The sequence below is a fragment of the Notamacropus eugenii genome, chromosome 5 (assembly GCF_028372415.1).
Source record: "Notamacropus eugenii isolate mMacEug1 chromosome 5, mMacEug1.pri_v2, whole genome shotgun sequence".
In the NCBI taxonomy this organism is placed as follows: Eukaryota; Metazoa; Chordata; class Mammalia; order Diprotodontia; family Macropodidae; genus Notamacropus; species Notamacropus eugenii.
In genome coordinates this window covers 273,269,531-273,292,313 of record NC_092876.1, presented here as the reverse complement: position 1 = coordinate 273,292,313, position 22,783 = coordinate 273,269,531, and the positions used below count along the sequence as shown (strand labels likewise).

Genomic DNA, 22,783 nt, shown 5'->3' with positions numbered 1-22,783 from the left:
CAAGCATTCTTGATGAAAAGACCAGAGCTGAAAAGAAAATTTGACTTTCAAACACAAGAATGAAAAGAATCATGAAAAGGTGAACAGCAAAGAGAAGTCATAAGGGACTTTAATAAAGTTGAACTGTTTACATTCCTACATGGGAAGACAATATTTGTAACTCTTGAAACTATTCAGTATCTGGGTACTGGGTGGGATTACACACACACACACACACACACACACACACACACACACACGCATGCACGCATGCACACACAGAGACAGAGAGCACAGGGTGAATGGAATAGGATGGGATCATATCTTAAAAAAATTAAATGAAGCAGTGAGAGAGAAATATATTGGGAGGAGAAAGGGAGAAATGGAATGGGGCAAATTATCTCTCATAAAAGAAGCAGGCAAAAGACTTTTTAGTGGAGGGAAAAAGAGGAGAGGTGAGAGAAAAACATGAAGTTTACTTTCATCACACTTGACTCAAGGAAGGAACAAAATACACACTCATTTTGGTATGAAAGCCTATCTTACAATACAGGAAAGTTGGGGGGAAGGGGATAAGCAGGGTGGGAGTGATGATAGAAGGGAGGGCAATGGGAGGAGGGAGAAATCTGAAGTCAACACTCTTGGGGAGGGACAGGATCCAAAGAGAGAATAGAAGCAATGGGGGGCAGGATAGGATGGAGGGAAATATAGTTAGTCTTACACAACATGACTATTATGGAAGTCATTTGCAAAACTACGCAGATATGGCCTATATTGAATTGCTTGCCTTCCTAAAGAGAATGGGTGGGGAGGGAGGGATGAAGAGAAGTTGGAACTCAAAGTTATAGGAACAACTGTCAAGTACTGTTCTTGCTACTACGAAATAAAAAATACAGGTAATGGAGTACAGAAAGTTATCTGGCCTTACAGGACAAAAGAGAAAATGGGAAAAAGAGAAGGGAGAGATGATAGAAGAGAGGGCAGATTGGTGATAGGGGCAATCAGAATGCTCAGTGTTTTGGGGTGGGGGGAGGGGAGAAATGGGGAGAAAATTTGGAAACCAAAATTTTGTGAAAATGAATGTTAAAAGTTAAATAAATAAATAAATAAATAAAAAGAAATATAATCAGGATAAAACAAGATCTAGCAGCTTCTACAGTAAGGGATTTCAGGGCTTGGAGTATGATATTCCAGAGGTCAAATGAGCTAGGATTAAAACCATGAATAACCTACCCAGGAAAACAGAGAATAAGACTTCAGGGGAAAAAAAATAGTCATTCAGTGAAATAGAGGGCTTTCAAACATTCTTCTTGAAAGGACCAGAGCTGAGTAGAAAATTTGACTTTCAAACACAAGAATCAGGAGAAGCATGAAAAGGTAAACAGGAAAGAGATATCATAAGGGATTTATCGAAGTTGAACTGTTTATATTTCTACCTTGAAAGATCATATTTGTAACTCAAGATTTTTGTTGGTATTAGGGTAGTTGAAGGGATTATGTACAGATAGACAGAGGGCATGGGATGAATTGAATAGGTGGGGATAATATCTAATAAAATAAAATTAAGGGGTGAGACAGGTATACATTAGGAGGAGAAAGGGAGAAATAGAATGTGGCAAATGATATCACATAAAAGAGACAAGAAAAATCTTTTTCAATGGAGGGGAAGAGTGGGGAGGTGAGAGAAATGGAGTCAACTTCACTCTCATCATATCTGGCTTAAGGAGAGAATAATATGCAACCTCAATTTGGTATGAAAAATCTATTTTACACTATAGGAAAATAAGGGAAAAGGGGATAAGTGGGGGTGGTGGGGTGATAGAAAGGAGGGAAAATGGGAGAAGGGGGTAATTAGAAGTAAACACTTTTGAGGAGAGGGATAGGATCAAAAGAGAGAATAGAATAAATGGGAGGAAAAATAGGACGGTGAGAAATATATTTAGTCTTTCACCATAAGACTGTTATAGAAGTGTTTGGATAACTACACATGTTTAACCTATATTGAATTGCTTGCCTTATCATTTAGGTTGGGTGGGGAGGGAGGAAGGGAGAGTAGTTGGAACTCAAAATTTTAAAAACAAATGTTAAAAATTGTCTTTACATGCAATTGGAAAATAACACATTCAGGCAAAAAAAATCTTTATATCAATACTCACTAGACATACTTGTTTATATTTTTCTTCTATGCTTTGTCTATCTCCGATTTAGGTATCATCTACCTAATCTTCAATGTCCTTGACTGTTCATATCAAGTTCCTATAAAGAAAGTATTTTGCCATCTAAGATGTTTGGAATAGTTAGCACCCATAAACATCCTAGTTTAGCATCATTTATATGGTGGTATTTTATCAATGATTTTAAAATGACCTCATCAGTTTCTGTGACCCGTGGACCACTATCCCTTGACATGATGCCCTCCATATACATGGGGATTGCAATCTGACCTACCGTTGGTCTATCTTAACCTTGAAAACTAATCTCAGCTTTTCAGATGAACTCTCCTATATGTATTATCTCCACTAATGAGAATGTGATTTCCTCAAAAAGAAGACTGTTTCAATTTTCTACTTATATTTTTAGGGCCCAGCTTAGTGCTTAGCATTTTGTAAGCACTTATTTTTTTTATTTGTCTATTTTTCTCTGTGCTGATGATTATCAGATCTATGTATTCAACCCCATTCTTTCTCTTGAAATTTAATCCATCAACAGCAAATTTCTATTTGGTACATAGAACTGGATGTCCAATAGGCACCTCAAACTCAATAAATCCAAAACAGAGCATAGCTTTTCTCACACTTGCACCACTCTTTCAAACTCCCCTATTTTTCCATAGTACATCATCATGTTTTAGCCACTTAGAAGTCATCTTCGACTCTAAATATCCCTCACTGCACATATCCAGTCAAGATTTCTGCATTTATATTAATTCTCAAATCTGCCTCCTTTTTCAAACTCATAGAACCACCATCCTAACTTGGGCCTTCAACAACTCCCTCTTAGACATTTGCAATTGCTTTTTCTCGCATACCTACCACTCTTTCAAACTCCCTTGTTTTTCCACAGTACACCACTATATTTTCACCACTTAGAACTCATCTTTGACTCTCAGTATCCCTCACCCCACATATTTAATCAAAATTTCTACATTTATAGGTCTACATATATAATTCGCAAATCTGCCTTCTTTTTCAAACTCACAGAACCACCACCCTAACTTGGGCTTTCAACAAATCACTCTTAGACTTTTGAAATTGCTGTCTAATTGTTCTTCCTATACCAGGGCTCTCCTCTATAAAATTTATTCCACCATTTTACAAAATGTTGTTTCTAAGGAATTTATGTGCAAGGTTGTCTTACTGTTAGAGACAATGTAAGCACATAACTTTGAGTAAGTCACTCATTCTCTCTCAGCTTAAATTTCCATCAAGTTAAAGACATCTTCTGAAGTAGCATGCTTTCTGCTATAACAGAAAGAACCTGGATTAAGAGTCAGGAGACTCCAATTCTAGTCAAAGACCTAACACTACCCAAGAGCTTTTGGGTTAGTCACTGTAACTCTTCACAAGTCTGTTGCTTAATCAGTGAAATAAGTGGGGTAGAACTGATGATCTTTGGACAAAGTAGGTGCTTCAGATATATTTGCTGAACATTGTCAAAAAAGTCTTGTCCAACCCTAAAAATTAGGATTCTATGAAAGTTGATTCATTGTTAATTTTACAATTAGATGATCTAGGTTTATAAAATGAATGTAGACATGAAAAGTTATGCAGATCAATTTCTTTTTTGGCAAATAAAGATTAACTTCATACATTTTAAAAGTCAAGTCAAGGAGCTAGGGGATTCAATTCTTAAAAGGAGTCTTATAATAAAAAAAATTGCTAAGTAAAGGAAATTACTTAATATTTGTGTAAATCTAGATTTTCATTCTTATCAAGCTTGATCAAATAAGGCACAACTGTAATTGTATTAGCCATGAATGTCAGTGGTGTTACTCATCCATACTTCCCTTCTGTTCCCTTTGTGATATGGATACAATTTTTACCATTTGGATCCAGAATGATAAGAAGTGGGTCCACGTAGCTGTTAAAGGGAATTAGGTTTAATGAAAAGTGGTTCATAGAATTGTAGACACCTAGATCACTTGCTGAGCAAGAGTAAGGCAGTATGTCCTTGGTAATCTTGAAGGATAACGTAGAATAGAAGAAGGAAGTATTCTATAGAAGAAAAAGCACTGGTTTGGAAGTCAGAGGATCTAGGTTCAAATCCCAACTTGTATGACTTGGTACATTTCTGATCTTGGTCAAGCCAATTTAATTGACTTAAACCTCCCTGGGTCCTGGTTTCCTCAACTGTAAAATGAAAAGTTTGTAATAGATGACCTCTGACATCCCTTCAAATTCTTGATCTATGATCCTATGAGACTAAAGTTTCTTTTTGTAGCCTGAACTTACTCAGTAATTGAGAGAGGGAGGAACAGGGCAGTACTACATATAGAAACACTCCATAGTTTAATGTCAAGCCCCAGGGAGATTCAAGCTCAGTGCTTTGGAATAACTTTGGATCCCCAAGGGAACTTATTAATCTTTGCCTTCAACTTACAAGTCTTCAATATTTAATTGCATTCTTTAAAATACACTTGAAAATACCATAGTTAATGAGGAGAATTTTATTATCTTCCCTCTTGCTATTTTATTATATAATGAGGAGAATTTTATTATTTTCCCTCTTGCTAATTACTTTGAAAAAATAAAAAGTAAGCCAGAGGGAGAACCTAGAATTCCAAACAGAGGAAAACCTTGGGGTTGAGAAAGAAAAAAACCTACAACTCAATAAACCTCTTCCCCTACTGTCAAACTCGATCTTCTTTCCAACTACAATAAGTTAGTGTACCAGCTAAGTGATTGTGATAAGCCAAAGAAGGGGATATAATAGTATATTGGAAGCACCAAGAAAGAAATGTACCTGGATTTCCTTAGAGTCAAATGTAAAGTGAGAAGTGAGGGTAAGGGTAGAAGAACTTGGGGTGAGGTAGAAGTAAATTTAGCATATACAAATAATTCTATGTCCTGAATGCTCATGGGTCACATGATGCTGAGCCACGTTCCTTTAACAAAAAGTTTGCATCGTCATAAATTTTAACTGACCGTATTTTGTGCTTATAAAGATAGGTCCAATGCCCCAAGTTGGGGATAAGAAAGAGGTGATTAAGAATAAGGCAAGTGTAGGATGTCACTCCCACCATTTACTACCACCACTCAGCGCCTCTGGAATTTCATCTGATAAACCTGATTTTGCTCTGAGACCTAAGGTTGGTGAGAGAAAATTTAGGCTTATAGGATTCCCTTGAGGTACCTCTTTTTCTTTTAATACTGTACTTTCAAGTGAGGAAGATTCAATAATGTGTTCAAGAATCCACCTCAGGATCTTGAAGACTAGAAGGATTTGTTTCTACTTATTATAAATCTGGCTACATTTGAAACCCCTCCCGTTTTCTTTTTCTAGGAACAAACTTGTTCCTTTCCTGCCTAAAAATCCTTTCTTTTGTGGTGTCAAGTTCCACATTCTCTGCCTAGAGGCAGTTAAGTGCTAAATTGGGAAATCTGAGTTCAAATGTGACCTCAGAGAAATCACGCAACTGGTCTCTGCCCCAGTTTCCTTTACTGTATAAATGGGGATAATAGCACCTACATTGCAGAGCTTTTGTGAGGATCAAAAGAGAATATTTAAAGTACTTAGCCTAGTGCTTGGCACATAGTAGGTACTATCTAAAAGCTTATTCCCCACCTACCTTATCTTTCACCACTGGCTAAGGCTAAGGCTTTTTGTATTTTCACTACAACCTGTCAATGTTCCTCAAGCCAGAAACTCTGGACTCTGAGCACTTTCACTGGCTATTTTCCATGTCTACAATTTTTGTCCTTTTCCACCTCCTGGCTTCCTTCAAGTCCCACCTAAAATTCTGTCTTCTATAGGAAGCCTTTTGTAATTTCCCTCAATTCTAATATTTCCTTCCTTTTGATCCTTTCCCTTACTTATGTCTCTTTCTCTTTTCTTCTCTTTCCCTTTCCTTTTCCAATGTTTTATTAGGGAGACTTAAAAATTATCTTGTGAGTTCTCTCTGCCAATTACATAAATGAGATGACAGTGGATGATAGGGGTTAAATAACATGCCCAAAGTCACACAACAAGTTAGTTATGTCACTTTAGCTCCATTCCTCTTTGTTACTGTTTTTTGTCCTCCCTCACACCTACAATGTGCCTCCATAACCTTTCCACAATTGCTCCTTCCTTGTAGTATGAATTCTCTGCCTTTTACTCTTTTTAAAAATTGTCTTCAAGGATGCAAGAGACAGTCAACCCTTATGTTAAAAGTTATTTGAATGGGGAGGGGGAAGAAGCAAAGGAAGAATTATTGTAATATCAATGAAGGGTCTAAATAATAAGAAAATGTTAAAGAAATATAGTTTTATTATTTTCAAGTACATTGAGTAACACTGCTGACAGAGAGAGGAGAACACAGTCTTGTATGTTTAGACAATATGTAGAATTATTTAATCTTAGAGTTAAAGGAGTCTTTGGTGATAACCTCCTCAAACCTTGCCCTGATGCAGGAATTCTCTTTTTAGCATCACTAAAAATCTTCAGTGGTGGGGAACTCATTACCCACTAATCCATTCCAGTTCTAGACAGCTCTAGTAATTGGGGAGTTTTTCTCTTATTTTGTTTACACACAAATTTCCACATATTGTTCTTAGTTTTGCCTTCTGAGGCTAAGAAGACCAGTTCCCTTCCTCCCTGATAGGATCTGAAGACAACCATCATATCACCCACCCTCCCACCGCCCTTCTCTAGTGTCTTCTCTAAGTTAAACATCTCTAATTTTTAAAATTCATTGTCATATCATATTATTTAGAGTTCTCTCAATACCTTTGTCTGTCTCCTCTTGATGGACGCCAGCTGGTTAATATTTTTCCCAAAATGGAGTGTCCAGAACTGAGCATTTTAAGTGCTTTAGTAACGAACCTATTTATTTTAACATATTCACCGTTTGATTGCAAATGTTCTTACAGAAAATATTCTTAGACATGATACCACTAATATGAGTAAATTTTCATTGTTTTCTATACAATAATTACTTTCCTATCCTGTGAAAGGCCCATAGAAATAAGGCTTATCTATAAAGAAACTAGTTATGATAGATTCCCTAACTAGTATGTCCAATAAATGTTGCCTTTGGTTCTCTGACAGGTACTTTACACAAGGATATGCTGGTCTGTGTACTTTTCTTGTCATAATTATGACTAGGGAGAAAAGTATTGACTTATTTATAGATCTTTGCCCTAACATAAATTCTCTTACCTTGATTTTCTGATGTTTCTCTTTTCTTCATCCCTTCCTTAGCCTTAATCATCCCATCCATCATCCCAGGAAATGCTAAACAAACTTCCAAATACTTAGAATATATAGAAGAACTTGAGGAAGAAAAGTGGTGTCAAGGCTATCATTATCTTTCTGAGTTTAAAACACATCTGACTTCTCACAGGAGAAAGGTAGGCTTATGGGTTTAGCCTATGTGTCCCAAATTACAGGAATTTATTTATTCATGCATTCAGCCAATAATTATTTTCTGAGCACTAAAAGTGTGCTGGCAAATGACTAGCTTTCTGGAAAAAAAATTATACACTTGACACACTTCTAAGTTTAATTTGGATTATTAACATTTTCTTGCCAGTACTTTCTTAAGAAATAAAAAAAAGTCTGCCTGATTTGTAGTATCCTGCTAATTTCAGAAGTGTGAACGTTCACACTGAAAATTTAACAATCTACTCTCACAAACTGGTTGAAGCTGGTTCCAGTGCACACCTACTGAGCATTGTAGTTAATCCATTCTGTGACACCTGCTGCAAGGTACACAAGAGAAACAGTTGCTGACATCAATGAATTTATGACCTAGTTAAGGAGATAAGGCAAACACATATTAAATATTTAAATTATAATACAAGGAAATATTTGCTTAAGTGAAAAAATGAATGTTAAAGTCATCAGTTAACCTTTATGAAGTGTGCACACAGCAAAAAGCCCAGAAAGGAAAAGAGGGGACACAGCGAGCATATCTGGATATAGCATTTATGGAATAAATATGGAGAGAGCAGATGCTATGGTGCCTAAGGGTAAGAGATACTTATTGGGTAGAAAGATTGTGTATCTAAGTGTAAAGAAAAGAAAAGCAAATGAGAGGAAAGAGTAACAAATCATGGTCTTCCTGTCAATAAAGTGCAATAGCACCTGTGTTGATTTGGAAAAAGTATTTTGTAAACTATAAAGTTCAATAAGAAAATGAGAAATAGGGAGACAAACCCATAGCAAGAGGAAAATTTAAACAGTGGACGGTGGGGAATAAGGAGCTATTTTCAATTCTAGTTAAGCCAGTCCTATAGATAGCTCTTTCTCCTATGTATATAGTCATTTGTGTGTGCACATTTTGGGAGGGGGCATCTTTTACCAATCCCCTCTTCCCCTTCAGAGAACTTTCAATTATTTTGATCTACTGAGATCTGAAATAAGTACAGAGACATCTGCCTTTGTCTTTTCTAACTCTTTCCCAAACTCTACCCTGGCATAACTCTTCTACTTCCCACAAATTTTCTGTTCTTGCTTTCTCCTTATGAATTATTCTGATGCCAAAGACAGTTCTATCTGCAAACGTGCAACATTATCACTCAGCTCTCTATATTTGTGGCCTCAAGTGCACAGGTTCCCCTCCCCTGCTCTACAGAAGCATAGAATAAATGGAGAGAGAGACATTGGAGAAAATCTATTCCAAAAACTACATTTCACAAGTAATAGAAATGAACATAGAGGCATAGTGACTTTCCTTAGGTCACAGCTGGACTTGGAGCAGATCTGCTCACCCCCATCTTGATGCCATCTCCATTGCACCATATCACTGGTCAGTTGCTATATTGGAAGGGTCATGGACATGGGTTATAGTAAACATCATGGGGGTGGACTAACAGCAGGTGACTCTCTAGACCCATGGCACAGAAGTCTTCTCAGAGCCCGTTTCACTTCCTTATTCCTCAAGGTGTAAATGAAGGGGTTGAGCATAGGAGTGACAATGGTGTAAAAGACAGCTGGGGCTCTTATCCCTGCCCCATTGGAGTGTGGCTGAATATAGATACATATGGGGGGCATATAGTAGAGGAATACCACTGTAAGGTGTGCTGTGCAGGTAGAAAAGGCACGATGGCGGCCATCTGCAGTACGAATCCTCAGCACAGATGCCACAATGAAAACATAGGAGATGATGATGAGTAAGAGGCAGCTTGCAGCAACAATGCCAATGTTAGCCAGCATAACCAACTCATTAAGGGCAGTCTCTGTACAAGCCAGCTTCAGGACAGGGGGGATGTCACAGAAGAAGTAGGCAATGTGGGAAGGCCCACAATAGGGCAGGTGGAAGGTGAGGGAGGTGTGAATAGTAGAGTGTATGGCACCAGTGGCCCAAGTAGCCCCTGCCAACCCCACACACACCTTCTGACTCATGACAACTGGGTATCGCAATGGCTGACTGATGGCCAAATATCGGTCATAGGCCATGACAGTATAGAGGAAACATTCAGTACTGGCCAGGAAGTGGAAGGAATAGAGCTGTATGGCACAGCCCCCAAAGGATATCACCTTTCCTTCTGCAGTTAAGAGCCCTGCCAGGACCTTGGGCACAGTCACTGTGGACAGGCAAGCATCCAGGAAGGACAGATGGCCCAGAAAGTGGTACATGGGAGAGTGGAGGTGAGGGTCCAAGCCCACTGTCAGCAGGATGAAAAAGTTCCCCACCATAGTGATGGTGTAGATGAGGAAGAAGAGGAAGAAGAAAAATATGGGGTGTTCTGATGTGTTTGCCAACCCCTCCAGAACGAAGTGGGTGACCAGTGTTTGGTTTGGCCACTCTGTCTCCATAGTCCCCTGACTGATAATGACAACTGAGTTATTACATCCCCTTTGACTGCTTTGATGTATTCCCTTACCTTTTCCCCAGTGCCCAGAATAGCTTTGCTCTAATTGTGAATTTTAACTCTTCTCATAAAATCCTGATAACAATTCAAATGTTACCTGTTCCATGAACAGGCAACCTTAGCTTCCTCCCCTTTCCTCCCCCATTTCCCCTTAGAAACCAGCTTCCCTTTTGGACTTTGCATTGAGCTTTCTTTTGTCCTTCTCTGGTGCCCTTAGTGTGAATTTTATATCATAATTATTTGTGTGTGTGTGTGTATGTGTGTGTGTGTGTATGTGTGTGTGTGATCCTTCTATTGGCCTGTAAATTCCATGATAGAGGGGATCATAATTTCTCCCCCTCCCAGTGCCTGGAAAGACCCCTTTTCATATAATAGGCACTGAATATTAGTCAAACTAAATTCTAGCACATTTTCACTTTTGACAGACAATTTAGAGGGTACTTAATCAATCCTGGAATATGATAATTCATTGAGTACTAATATAGCACCCTTGTTCTATGGTCAAAGTGCTCAGAAGGGACAGAAGACAGGTTACCTGGAGGTGTCAGTGGTCACTAATGTTTTGCCATTTTTTCTTCTTCCTGTCAGTGTTCAGAATGGCATATTTGAGTCATTCAAATGTCAGTGATAGCTGTTGAGTTGAGTTGAGTTTCCCACTCAGAGGGATATCAGTGTGCCTAGGAGGTACTGCAAGTCAGTTCTTTGTAGCTTTCCAATGGAGCTGGCTGTCCTCTAGGTGCTGCTGGTCTTCCCTTTCTTTGTAGATTTCTTCTCTAATCCTGCAGCTGTGAGTCAGCAGTGTTTTATGCTTAATGTACCACCTGGGGGATACCATTGAGTCTTTTGGGAAGCTTTGGGTGGAGCTTGGACATAACATTTCCTGAGTGTTGACAGTTCAGATTTTATCTCATCATCATGAAGAGGAATTCATGTTATGTCAGACCATATGGAGAATATCAGGCAGCTCTACACATTAACAGAGTGTAACAATGAGGGCTGACTGAATGATTATCACAAGAATTATTGCAGTCCATCTCAGTCCTTTCACATGTGTTGAAATAAACTGTATGTTTATAATCTTCAACTTACTTGATATGCTTAGCTGACATTCTCTTGGTTGCTAAGACTTGAAATCAGTCATCTCTGATGTTTTCTTTTCCTTGCCATATATATTAAGTACATAGAGAAATTTGTGTATGTATGTATATACATTTATGTGCAGGTATATATATATATATATGTATATACATATATATGCCACTCACTGAATCAATCATCCATTCATGTATTCAAAACAAATATTAATTCAATGTTTACTATGTATAAAATACTAGACTTAGAATTGAAAAGTCTACCAAAGTAAGTAAGAAATAATCAAGGAATGTATTATGACAGTACTGTGAGGGCCAAATTGATATGATTCAAAGTGGAATGTGATAAGAAAAATGTAAAAGTCTTTGAGATTTCAGAAGAAGGGGATATTATTTCTAGCCAGAAGAATTAAGGAAGACTCAGTTCAGTTGGTGGTGTTTGAGCTAAACTTTAAAGAAACGTTAGACTTTCAGCAGGTAGAGATAGGAAGGGGTTCCATGGAATTATAGTTATCCTTTCCACACAGTGAGGGTTGGAGGTGTAGCATTCCTGAGATCTGGAAAATCCATGTAAAATTTTTTGTCCCTCCCTTTGTATCAGAGGTTTTGATTTTTTCTTTTTCTTTTATAGAATGCTTACGGTAATATACATCTATCTGAAGCATTTCTGACTTTCTAAACGTTTAATTGTGATTTGCTGTGCTTTGAGTGGTATCTGCAGCTTCCACAAAACTCCAAATTGCTGCTTTATTTCTCATGCTGACCCACAATATATCAAAACCCTGATGGGGAAAGTTGTGATGTGGAAGGGACAGCTATAGAGTATTATAACTAGAAGGGACTTTAGAGGTTATGTAGTCCAAGCTTTCCATTTTGCAGATGGCAGAGCAAATGTGTGACTTGTCCAAAGGAACAAGGCAGAGTAAGCGGCAGAGTGGGGATTATGCCCTGCAGTGACTAGCTCCCAGTCTGTGGTCTTTCCACTACAACACACTGCGTTTCGAAAGGAAAGCAATGTGGTGCAGTGTAAAATGGAAGGATTGGAATAGATGGATTTTTGGGTCCTTTCCATCTCTATATCATTGCTCTTGTGAACAGAGTAAGCAGATATGATCAAGGAACAGCAAGAAATCTAACTTGCTTGGATTATGAAAAATACAATTAATGATAATATTAATACATCTGTATAGCACTTTAAGACTTACAGATCACCTTCATCACTACAGCCCTATGAATTAGGTAAAGCAGAAATAATTGTTCATGCTACAGATGAGAAAACTAAGTTTTAGAGAGAGCAAATCACTTGCCCTTGTCTCACAGCTTGAAACTGTCAGTGACAGAATTTAAACTGAGGTCTTATTTTTTTGTCCAGTGCTTTTTTCAGAACACTGTATAACGTAACATAAAGTTATAAAAAGCTAGGAAGAAAATAGAATGATGAAGATTTTTGAAAATTACATTAAATAATTTTGACTTGAGTTAATGGATAATAGAGAATGAGTCAGGGCTTATAAACAGCTGAATTCTATGGTCCTGTTTATTGTGAAAGTTAATATGATTGAAGTATGAAGGATGGATTGCAATGGGAAACAACTGTAGGTTGGGAGGCCATTTAGAAAGTTTTTGTAACTGCCCAGAAGAGAAGAAACTAGAGCCTGATGGTGGCAATGGAAGTAGATGGGAAGGACAGATTTGAGGCGGTTTTTAATGCAGGACTTATAATACTTCAAAACTGATCACATGGAGAATAAGAAGGAAGGTGGATGATTCAAAGTTGATTGCTACCTAGGATGAATGTGATGGTAAAAAATCTCATTGTTTCAGGATTTATAGGAATACAGCATAGTAGCTTACCTTTCTATCTTCTTCCCCAACCACCTTCCTCACCCCCTGCACTCCAATCCTGTAATAAAGTAATCCATGTTTGTCTCTTTGGGATTTTTCCAAACTGATTCTTGAGGGATGGAATGAAATTTTGTTTCCAGTTACAGATGCCATGAGTACAGTTCAATGTGAGTAAAACAGACTTAAGGAATTTCAGAACTTGAAGACACCTTGCTCATCATCTAGTTCAAGGGTCCTTAACCTTTTTTGTCATGTACCCTTTAGCAGTGCATGACAAATGCAAATGGTCCCCATCTCAAAATAATGCTTTGCTGTCTACATTCATAATTAAGAAGAAGCAACATTTTAGTTAGAGGTTAGTAAAAATACATATTTAGTTGTTTCATATCCAAGTTCAGAAACTCTGAAATCTCTTCATGGATCACTTGGATCCCCTTGTCATTTAATTTTAATAATCTTTTAGTTAAATATCTTAGAAAAAAAGACAAAAGCCTCTTGCTCCCCCCACATTCCTGAGACTTCAGCTCCTTTGTCCAGTCTCCCAAGAGTTATATTCCAATAAACTGTAGAAGAGAAGTGTCTTTTGATCTGGGTAAGAATAGATAGGAGAGTTTTTATCGCCTAACTCAAGATTGTTGAACAACAGGGGTCCAGTGACCCAACCCTGTGTACAACTAATTGTTCCTTAGCTAACTGTTGTCTTAATACCACCTAGAAGCAAGAAAACAGAAGAGATATCAGCAACATGTGTCAGAGATTGGTACTACTCTCTATTAGAGAGAGCAGTATTTAGCTTCCTTGGGTTCCCCACATATACATGTAGTAGGAATAATTGTAGAGTCTGGCATATAGATTTCAAAAACCAATCTCCCAAATATAGGATGGAGAAGATGTAGTTAGACAGCAGTACATACGAAACAACCTCTGGGTTTTATTGGACTTCCAGATCAATGTAAGACACTAGTGTAATGTAATAGACAAAAATGCTAATTTAATCTCAGACTGAATTAATATATAAATCATATCCTGACTAAGGGATATGATAGCCTTGGTCCTGTATTATGCCCTAGTGAAACTGCTTGGTGAGGGGGATAAGGATAATAAGATGACTCAAACTATGCCTCAGGAAGATCATTTGAAGGGACTGAGAATGTTTAATGTCAAGAAGAGAAAACTTGAGGATATCATAATTATATTAAAATATTTTTCTAAATTCTATTCATTCAAATTCAGTTTAGATAATGAGATTAAAAATATAGCATGTCTGTACATATTACATACATTTAAAATTTGGGCCAAAGTCCTCCTACTGCTTAAGGCACTCATGAATTCATAACTATTATTCTTGCATTTCTGTCTTCCTGTGTTACTCAAGGATTGCAAAAGGATTGACCAAATTGTCTTCATTCCTCACACTGTGTGGTTATATTAGGAAATGTTGAGTGGTGAAAAAATTTTTTTGGGATCATTTCTCTAAATAACCTAAGGATTTGTTTGTCTTTTTCCTTTTTTCTGTGCTTCTCTCAATTATCATTAAGGTCAGAATTTAATATAATTTTAATACCCTCCAAAAACTTAAATAAATAAAATAATTCTATCAAAAATAAATTCCAACAAAGACTAGTTCAAATGCAATTTCCATATCTTCTGTAAAGGTTTCTTATAATCCTCTAATCCTAACTCATGTGTTACATTCGTGAACTTCTCTGATGCTTACAGTATGTTGGCACTTATATATTTATTGCTTTATATGGTAAACTGATTGCTTTTTATATCTACATGTTGTTTATTTCAAAAGACTATAAGTTCACTGGAGACATGAGTTGTGACATCTTTGTGAGTTTGTATCATTCTGGATACATGTGACTTACTTGATAAATCATCCTAGACATGTGCTGAATATTCTAGCATCTTTTTTAAAATTTCCATTTATTTCTCTGCTGTGCTGTGCACAGAAAATGTATGCAGGAAGCATACATTTGTTCTCAGAAACATTCCAATCTCTTCTGAGCAATTTTTCTCCACCTCCACCAAGTTCTTAACATTTGGAACACATGAGGGGTTAGGAAGTTAAGTTTGGTGGGGGGGGAACCAAGGTGGCAGAGTAAAAGGAGGGACATGTTGTAGCTCTCCCCCTAAAGTCCATAAAATACCTGTAAAAATGACTCTACACAAATTCTAGAGCAGCAAAAGCCACAAAACGACAGAGTGAAAAAGATTTCCAGCCTAACACAGCTTGGAAGGCTGACAGGAAAGCTCTATTACACTGGGCTCAGAGCAGAGTGCAGCCCACTGAGCACAGCTCAGCCTTGACCACCTGGTGTGGCAGTGACAGAACTGGAGCAGGCTTCAGGGTACAGAATCCTGGATAGCAGCTGTGGTTCCCAGATTCCTCAACCCACAAATGCCAGAGACAGCTTCAAAGGTCAGTGAGAAAGCTCTTTCATCTGGGTGAGAAGGGAGCAGGGACCTGCCCTAGCCTTGGCCCCAGGTGGCTCCAGCAGTCCATTTTTGGAGCCCTTACCCTAAAGACCCTGGGGGAGTTGAGCCGCTGATCTGGATCTCAGCCCCGAGTGGTTGTCCTGGGGTGAGGAGAAGTACTGGCTGGTGGAGGCTCTGGACAGGGAATATATTTTTGAATATATTGGTACCATATTGCACATGACCAGAAGCAAATTTAGAACAAGTTCCTCTGTTGTCATGGCAATTTTCTTACTTGTTTTCCTCAGTTTGGCACAGGGCTTGATATTTTGACATTCCTGTGACAGACTTTAGATATCCATTGTACACTGCATACATCTTAGATCCAGGGATTCTTTATTTCTTAAGATAAAATGCTTACATAAATGAGTAGACAGGTCTTTTTCTTAAAAGTAGTTTTTCCAATTACTTGTGAAGATTGTTTTTAACATTCATTTTTATAAAATTTTGAGTTCCAAATTTTTTTGCCTCTGTCTGTCCTTTCCCACATCTTAAGACAGCAAGCAATCTGACATAGGTTATACATGTACAATCATGTTAAACATATTTCCACATTAATGACTAGATAATTCCAAACATTTATAATCAACCAAAGTTAAATTCTAAAGTTACAAAGCTTAGAGTAAAATGGCATAGTGGATAGTAAGCTAACTTCAGAGTCAGGAAGCAGTGGATTAACACATACTGGTTGTGTGATCATAAGCAAATTCCTCAACTTTTTGATTATGTAGATGGAGGATACTTCTGGAAGGATGTTGCAGAATGCAGACATCAGAAGAGGCTACCTGATCTTGAACTCATGGTCCCATCATTAGAGTAGATCTTGTGATATCTCTGCACCAGATGTTATCACTTCCCAGCCTTTGGCTATTTTGTGAAACAGTTTAATTCCTTCCCTGCTGTTGACCCTCCTCTGCACTCCTCCCTGTTGAAGTGTACTTAAATCCAGCCCCCTTTGCCCTTCACCAGCAATCTTGCTCTAATTCAGTGCAGTGTGCTGAATTGAGGTTCCCTTGCCTCAATTAAAGATGCCTGTTATGTTTACTCTGGTAGTCCTCTTTATTTCAGCTTAACAAGCTCTACTAATGAAATCTCAAGCCTGTTCAGAAATTTATAGAAGCCTAACTTTTCTCTTGGTTTAATTTTTGCCAGACATCATCCAGTAAATAGAGCCACTTGGTGGTAGCTTGCTTGAATTGCAGACCTCCTGTCTAAAAATGAACCTCATCCATGCTAACTTAGCAAACGCAGATTTTAAATACAAAGTCATATGTGTTATAAGCAGAAATACAGAACTTATAGAGTGAAAAACAATCTCAAGATGCCCTAATATGTATGGCCTAATATGTATGGTATAATCTTTAATTATAATTTTAAGTTGTTTCATAGTGGTTGTTTTTACCGTTTTAGTTTTTACCCTTTTTCCAGGAGGAGAGGCCCTTGCTTCAGGAAACACAGATACACTGACAATTTGGAAGAATCATTCTCATTCTTTCCTGCTAGAGTGCCACTCTACTTCTTCTAGTAGAAAAAGATCAGTGGGCCCTCATGGAGTAGATAACAGTTTTGGGCATTGTACTGGCACATGTGATCAGGTTTGGTTTCTCCAGAGAAGGGGACATCGTGATTGGTCTTTTTCAACCACAGTCCAGAGAGTTCTCAATCCAGAGAGTTACCCAATCAAGGCAGGTCTCTTACCTGCACTTAGCTCTTTCAGGATCTATGTAACTGATTCTGTCAAATCTATCTGCTCCCTTTTAAAGGTTTGTGCCTCTGTATCTCAATTCTTATTCAGATGAATGACAGAACTCAAAAAATCAAAGAGGATGTTTATACTTATGAGGAAGATATGATCAAGATTCAAAACTGTGGCTTCTTCATCTTCATCAAGTTGACCTCCTGGTCATACCCTCTGAACTATTTTTACACAAAGCTTCAAATTTAGACAGTGGTCAAGAGAAACTTAGGCAGCTAGGTGGCGCAGTGCATAAAGTGCCAGGCCTAGAATCAGAAAGACCTGAGTTAAAAATTTGTCCGCAGGCACATATTAGTTATGTGGCTGTGGGCAAGTAATTTAACACTGTTTTTCTCATTTGTAAAATGGAAAACCACTCCAGCATCTTTGCAAAGAAACCCTCACCCCCAAAGGAGCCAATGAAAAGTCAGAACTGAAAATGACTGAACAACAAGAGAAGTTGGAGTTTTAATGTCGGGGGCAAATGTGACCTTGTAGATATTACTGAGACTTGATGAATTGAAACCATTGGTGTGCTAGAACTGGTTGGTACCATTTCATAAGAACCAACAATTTGCAGTGTGAATATTTGTACTTCTAAAATCAGCAAATGTTACAAATCAGGGCTTGATTTATTGTTTGTTAATTGTCTCTGGATTTTAGAAAGTGATGGAGAAAATATTAATAATGAAGATTAAACTTAAAAGTATTTCATACACACACACAGACACACACACACACACATTAGAGATCTCCTTGTTAAACATACATCAGAACACCACTTAATTAAACCCATAACTCTCTGTGGGGTGTACTTCATTCAAAAGAAATAAGACAGATAAATTTTGTATGTGTTTGCGTGTATACAATTATATAGTATAGGGTGGAGGACTTTTGGGTCTCATGAGCAACATGATGGTGGACTAGACATTTTCTCTGATCCTGTAATGGTAATCTAAATGGGAAGATCTTTCCCATTTATTAATGGGCCCATGTGACTTACTTAAATCACATGGAAACATAAGTCATATATGGTAGGAGGAGCTTGTTGAATGGGTGGTAGAGGAAGGGTGGAGCAGAGCTGAGAGGAAATTGTTTAGAGCAGTCAGAACGGAGGGAGAGAGAGCAGGGAGACAGCTAGGTTTGTGAGTGTTTGTTTGTGAGAAGGCCCTAGCATGGGGAAGGCTTTGGGAGGTGTTGTCCTCTGCATTGTTATTGTGTATAGATTTTTGTTACTATGATAGATTTGGCTTTCTGGTGTCTGAATAAATGTTTTGCTTCTGTCTTTCATGTGGAGAATCTGTTGTACTTTGCAGTTCAGAATTGTGCTGGGATATTTAGGGCCACCAAAGGAGCTGTGAATATTGTGTTGATGCTACAGATCCCTATAACCCCTTAAACCTCTCCAAAACAGAAATTACACTGCAAAGATAAAACAACTTCAGTTTTTTTTTTTATGCTTTAGGAATTCAGCTTCCAGAAAAGCATTAAAAAAAAAAGAAACACCTATGAACTGTTCCTCATTGACAATTAGCTCATTTTGTACCCCTCCCACATCTCTCACACTACCAGTAGTAAGGCTGTACTAGATGAAGGGGAGGAGAAGAAGGGAGAAACTATTTGATTAGTTGAGGGGACAAAAAGCTGGGCAGAAGAAATTTATGACCAGATGAAAACAGAAGAGAAAAAAATCCTAATAAACAAACTGCTAAAGGGAAAGAGGTGACAAATGAAAGGAGGGAATCAGGATGAGAGTAAGAGAGCCAATGGGAATAGGGCTCCTTTACAAAAGGATTAAAATAAAGTAACTCTAGTATTATCATACTAGGTTTATAGACTGGATAAGAAAACAAAACCCTTCACCTTGACAAAATAGAACAATCTTTTTGCTAATTACTGCACAAAGCATAGATATAGAGGAACATTTTTTTTTTTTTACCAACATAAAGAGCTTTCATTTCAAAGGAAAAGCAAGCATCATGTGCAATGGAAGTGAAATAAGGATTTTTACTTGATATAGTTCTGGAAATGCTAGCAACAGCAATGAAACAAGAGCACAAAAAGATAGATAAAGAGGAGATGAAACTATCACTGTTTGCTAATGAGATTATGTTTTAATTAGAAAATCCCAGGGAATCAGGAAATATACTAAATGAAAAAATTAATAGCTTTGACAAAGTTATAGACTACAAAACAAATCCTTCAAAATCAATAGCATTTGTATACAATAATAACAAAACACAGGAAGTAATGATAGGGAAATCCCATTGTAAATGACTAAAAATGCATAAAAATCTGGAGCTTAACTTCCCAAAGCAGGTGTGTGCATACACAGGCATGCATAAATCATGTATAGTTTCATTTATAAAGTGATCCTTCAAGAAATCGAGAACAACTTGAAGAGTTGGAGGAATATTCTGTACTCATGGCTAGGTCAAACCAATGTAATAAAATGCCAATCTTAACAAAACTAATTTACATTTTTAGTTCTATCTCAAATAAATAACCAGAGAAATTTTAGTTTTACAGAACTTGATAGAGTAATATCAAATTCCATTTGGAAAAACAAAAGATCTAGAATATCTAGGATGAAGATAAAAAGAAGTAGGGATGAAGGAGAAATAGCATTTCCACATCTCAAACTATATTAAAAAAGAAAGGAATGCCTTTTAAACCAGTTGGTATTAATTAATTTATTTTTAGTTAAATTGTAGGATTAGACTTTATTTTTTTAGGAAAATATAGCCCTAACAACTAAACCAAACTGGCACAGATATGCTCTTAAATCTAGGTGACCTATAGATACAGTGAATAGATTGATAAGATTTTATAATTTAATAGCTCATAATTTAAAGTGGGACATATACATTTGTAGGAATAAAATAATCATAGGGTAATAAAACTCTTTTTTAAAGGCTAAGTTCCTTTTTCTGGACGTTGGAGAAAGGAGGGCTGATTAAAGGCTAAGTTCCTCTTTCCAGTGTTAGTGGATAAGTTCCAACCCCTCCCCCTTTTTTTCTTGAGCCAGAGGTTAAGTAAAAGTTGGGTAGTATCATCTTCTAAAGTTGAGTTTCCCTTTCTGGCAGCCAGAGAATGAGGGATGCTAACTACAAATCCCAAATTCATCTTTCCTAGTCTTACGTCAAACTACAGGACCTTTTAAAGTAAACTTTTTAGTTACAAAAGGCATCAACTGCAGATTAAGAACTTCTGGGGTAATCTCACTTTGATAGCTAAGTGTTGCCAACAGCACAAATTGGGGATAAGAAAACCAGAAAGAGCAAACTAGTCAGATGACCAGTCTTATCTAATTGAATTATATTCAAAATGAGTTTCCCAAGTTAGCTGTAATTTTTTTTATTCCTCTTATCTGTTGTAAAAATAAGTTCAGCAAATCCCTCTTTTGTCACTAATTATTGAGGAATTTGTTGACCTGAGTTAATGATAACCTGTTAACCATTACTATTAATTCATTATTTACACAGAAACTGTATACATCAGTTTGTTTCCTATTTTAGATAATTTTAACATAAAGCAGTTATCATCAAAATCATTTTTTACTGGCTCGTGGAAAAATTGATTTATTATACTATTCAGGAAAAATTGTTATATTGTTTAAATCCAACTGTAGGTGATTAAAGATTGCACACACCAAAATGTTCTTGGTCTCATTAACTCTGCAGGAGTGTCAGAGATGGTTACAAATTATTTCCAGTTTCACAGGGTTGCAGATCACCCAAAGCATTCTTGTTTTGGGTTACCATGCCCAGGAACTCCTGAGGAGTCCACACCAAGCTTCTGTTTTGGATTACAGTTACTCATATCTATCTCAATCTACCTTCCTTTCAGCTTCCCTCTCAGCAATACTGCTTAACTGAATACCTGAGGTATCTGGTGTACCTGTGTGGGAAAGCTTTGTCAAAATCCTGTATAATGTAAATATTCTAGAAACCGGATAGAGAGAGGTACTTCCTTTCTGTCTTACTCTCCTTTACCAAACAACCTAATAAATTTCTATCTAAAACTATTTCATATTTTGGGGTCAGTTTTCATGAGCAAAAAAAAATGGTGGCAGTGGGGGTCACCCTGGTGGTCACTCTAATAAACCTAGAGGCTTTCTGAGATCATAGAAACCTAGTAAGTCTCTGTAATTTTAGGATTCAGCATGGATGGGATTGACCAATGCAAGATGATAATCAACACAGCGAGAATGTAACTCAGTTTGGATACAGTCCAGGTCCAGACCCCAAGTGTCCACAAAGTTAAGAGGCTGTGCTTGATCTTCACCCTGAGAAAGACTTGGGTGCAGTTAGAACTGACTCTGGTCACCCTGAGTAATCCCCTTGTTTTTATCATTCAAGTGCTTGACAAGCTGCTGCTAAAAGCTAAACATTTCCTTAAAATTAGGTTGGAGGTCCTTTGGTAGAGTTTTTCTTCTCTTTTTCTTTCTCTTCCTGTCTTTCTTTTCAACTCTGTCTGAATACCTGGCCTGTGACTGGTCCACAGATGTCCATACATACTGCTGAACATGGGTATTAGTTCTATGCTCATTAACTTGAGAGAATCCCTAGGTTAGTGAGAGTAAAATGGTTAGCACAGTGCCTGGTGCATGGTAAGTGCTGTAAAATATTAGATATAATTATATTATTTAAATATAATTAGTCCATACTGGGTTTTCAATGTGATTGATATAGAATACCACATTGATAGATGGTGATTTTCTATATAAATGAATTGATAATATGCAATTATGAGACATCTTATTATTTTGAATCTGAATTTCTGGTCAATTTCATATCATTACACATATGTAATGTTTTCATTGGGATTTACACACTAAAAATCATAAGTAAAATTATAAGGATCAAATAATACTCAAATAAAGAGCTATGAAAAAGCATTGCCAACATACTCCTTCATGGAGGTGGGAGGTCCACAAATGTTACATGTTGCACATATTTTGGACTTTTTCAATGTATAAATCAGTAGTGGTGATTTCCTTTTTCTCTAAAAGCATTATTTGTCAGATGGGATGGCTGTCTGGGAGGGGGGTAGATGAGGGATACTGAAGATAAGTATAATGAATAAAAACTAAAAATTTTCAATAAAACCTTAAAAAAAGAATATATATACTCATGAGTAAATCCAGGAACTATAATGAGGAGTATGTGAGTGAAGTGATTTTGCCATTAGTTTTGTCCAGAATACCTGGACAAAGAAAGAAGGAATTTGGGAAACATTACAAATCTAGCACAGAGACAAGTATAGGTAGCTAGGTAGCTTAGTGGATAGAATACAAGACTTGGAGTCAGTAAGACCTGACTTGAAATCTTGCCTCAGACACTTATTAGTTGTGTGACACTGAGCAAGTACTTTAACACAGTTTTCTAATCTGTAAAATAGTATCTACCTCACAAGGTTGTTGTGAAGATGAAAATTCTTTGGGAATTCCAAAGTGCTATATTAATGCTAGTTATTAATTATATAGATATTTGCTGGTGCTTTCTCTCTACCTAAAGCAGTGTTTAATAACCTCATGACTTCCTTAGCGATAATTTAATCTATCAAAAGGCAGAAGAAAAGACAAAGGGAAACTATTTTCTAGATCTAATTCTTGTTAACAGAAAGAACCTAAA

The 22,783-nt window shown here is 37.2% G+C and overlaps 1 protein-coding gene across 1 annotated transcript; it reads right to left on the bottom strand.

Moving 5' to 3' along the window:
* Positions 1-8,976: 8,976 nt before the first annotated feature.
* LOC140509176 (olfactory receptor 10S1-like) lies at positions 8,977-9,939 on the bottom strand. Its single transcript, XM_072617007.1, has one exon. It carries the CDS (start codon positions 9,937-9,939, stop codon positions 8,977-8,979), a length of 963 nt encoding a protein of 320 aa, XP_072473108.1.
* Between the last annotated feature and the right edge of the window lie 12,844 nt (positions 9,940-22,783).

What these genes read in the sequence shown, in the direction of transcription:
- LOC140509176 (XM_072617007.1), bottom strand. Translation starts at nt 9,939, where the DNA reads ATGGAGACAGAGTGGCCAAACCAAACACTGGTCACCCACTTCGTTCTG.